Source organism: Elephantulus edwardii, unplaced genomic scaffold, assembly GCF_000299155.1.
Source record: "Elephantulus edwardii isolate Elephantulus edwardi_28Jun2011 unplaced genomic scaffold, EleEdw1.0 scaffold00173, whole genome shotgun sequence".
NCBI lineage: Eukaryota > Metazoa > Chordata > Mammalia > Macroscelidea > Macroscelididae > Elephantulus > Elephantulus edwardii.
The window spans coordinates 6,799,549-6,800,468 of NW_006399923.1; the positions used below are offsets into that span (position 1 = coordinate 6,799,549).

General features: G+C 47.1%; 1 protein-coding gene across 1 annotated transcript in view; it reads left to right on the forward strand.

Moving 5' to 3' along the window:
- The first annotated feature begins 639 nt into the window (after window positions 1-639).
- Window positions 640-920, forward strand: part of LOC102847778 — a 26,237-nt gene continuing 25,956 nt past the window's right edge. Inside the window, exon 1 of the mRNA XM_006895671.1 lies at window positions 640-916. Coding sequence (XP_006895733.1) covers window positions 640-916 — 277 coding nt within the window. The remainder of the gene's footprint in view (window positions 917-920) is intronic.

The window sequence follows — 920 nt, forward strand, 5'->3', positions numbered from 1 at the left end:
GCAAGGGAAATTTTCAATTAACGAGGAGCTGCTTGAGAGATCCTCCTTGAATAGGACAATGGATTTGTTTCAATCTAGGTTTGTACTGTTAGGTAATGAGAATTACAGCTTGAGATATTGTACCCCAAGCCAAAACCGATATACCAAGAGGTGAATGGCCATAAATATCAGGAAATTTATTTGGATACAATAAGGCTGACGAAGGTTAAACAGACCATGTGCTTTGCTAGAGGCTACAAATTTACATGAAGACAGGTAAATGAAAGGAAATAATGCTTCCAATTGAAACTGAGGGTACGGCAGGTGAAACCTGTTTAGGATTTAATAATGATGTAATATTTCAATGAAAATGTAAGATAAATTTTATTTAAAGGGCTTGTGTTTAACTATTTCAAGCATCTGCAGTACTAACTTCCAAGTGGTAGTGATACAATATTCTAATGATAATATAGTCTGCAGGACTCCATCTTCAAAGAAAAGAGACTCCATCTTCCACCACCCTCTGTAACCATACTCCTGAGTAAACCGCTGTGAGAAGGAACCGTGGGGTGTTGTGTCCTTATTCCTGCTGGACAGGCAAGGCGCGCAACAGCCGGTCGTCGCGCGGGTCGCCCGGTCGTCGCGCGGGTCGCCAGCGCCATGAAGATCTGGACCTCCGAGCATGTCTTCGACCACCCCTGGGAAATGGTCACAACGGCTGTGATGCAGAAGGACCCCAACCTGATGAACCCCAGCGTGCTGGGCGTTGACGTCCTGCACAGGCATGTGGACCCCTCCGGTAAGCTGCACAGCCAGCGGCTTCTGAGCACGGAGTGGGGCCTGCCCTCTGTGGTGCGAAGATCTCTTGTGGGCGCAGCTCGAGCAAAGACATACGTGCAGGAGCATTCTGTAGTTGACCCAGTAGAGAAAACGATGGAACT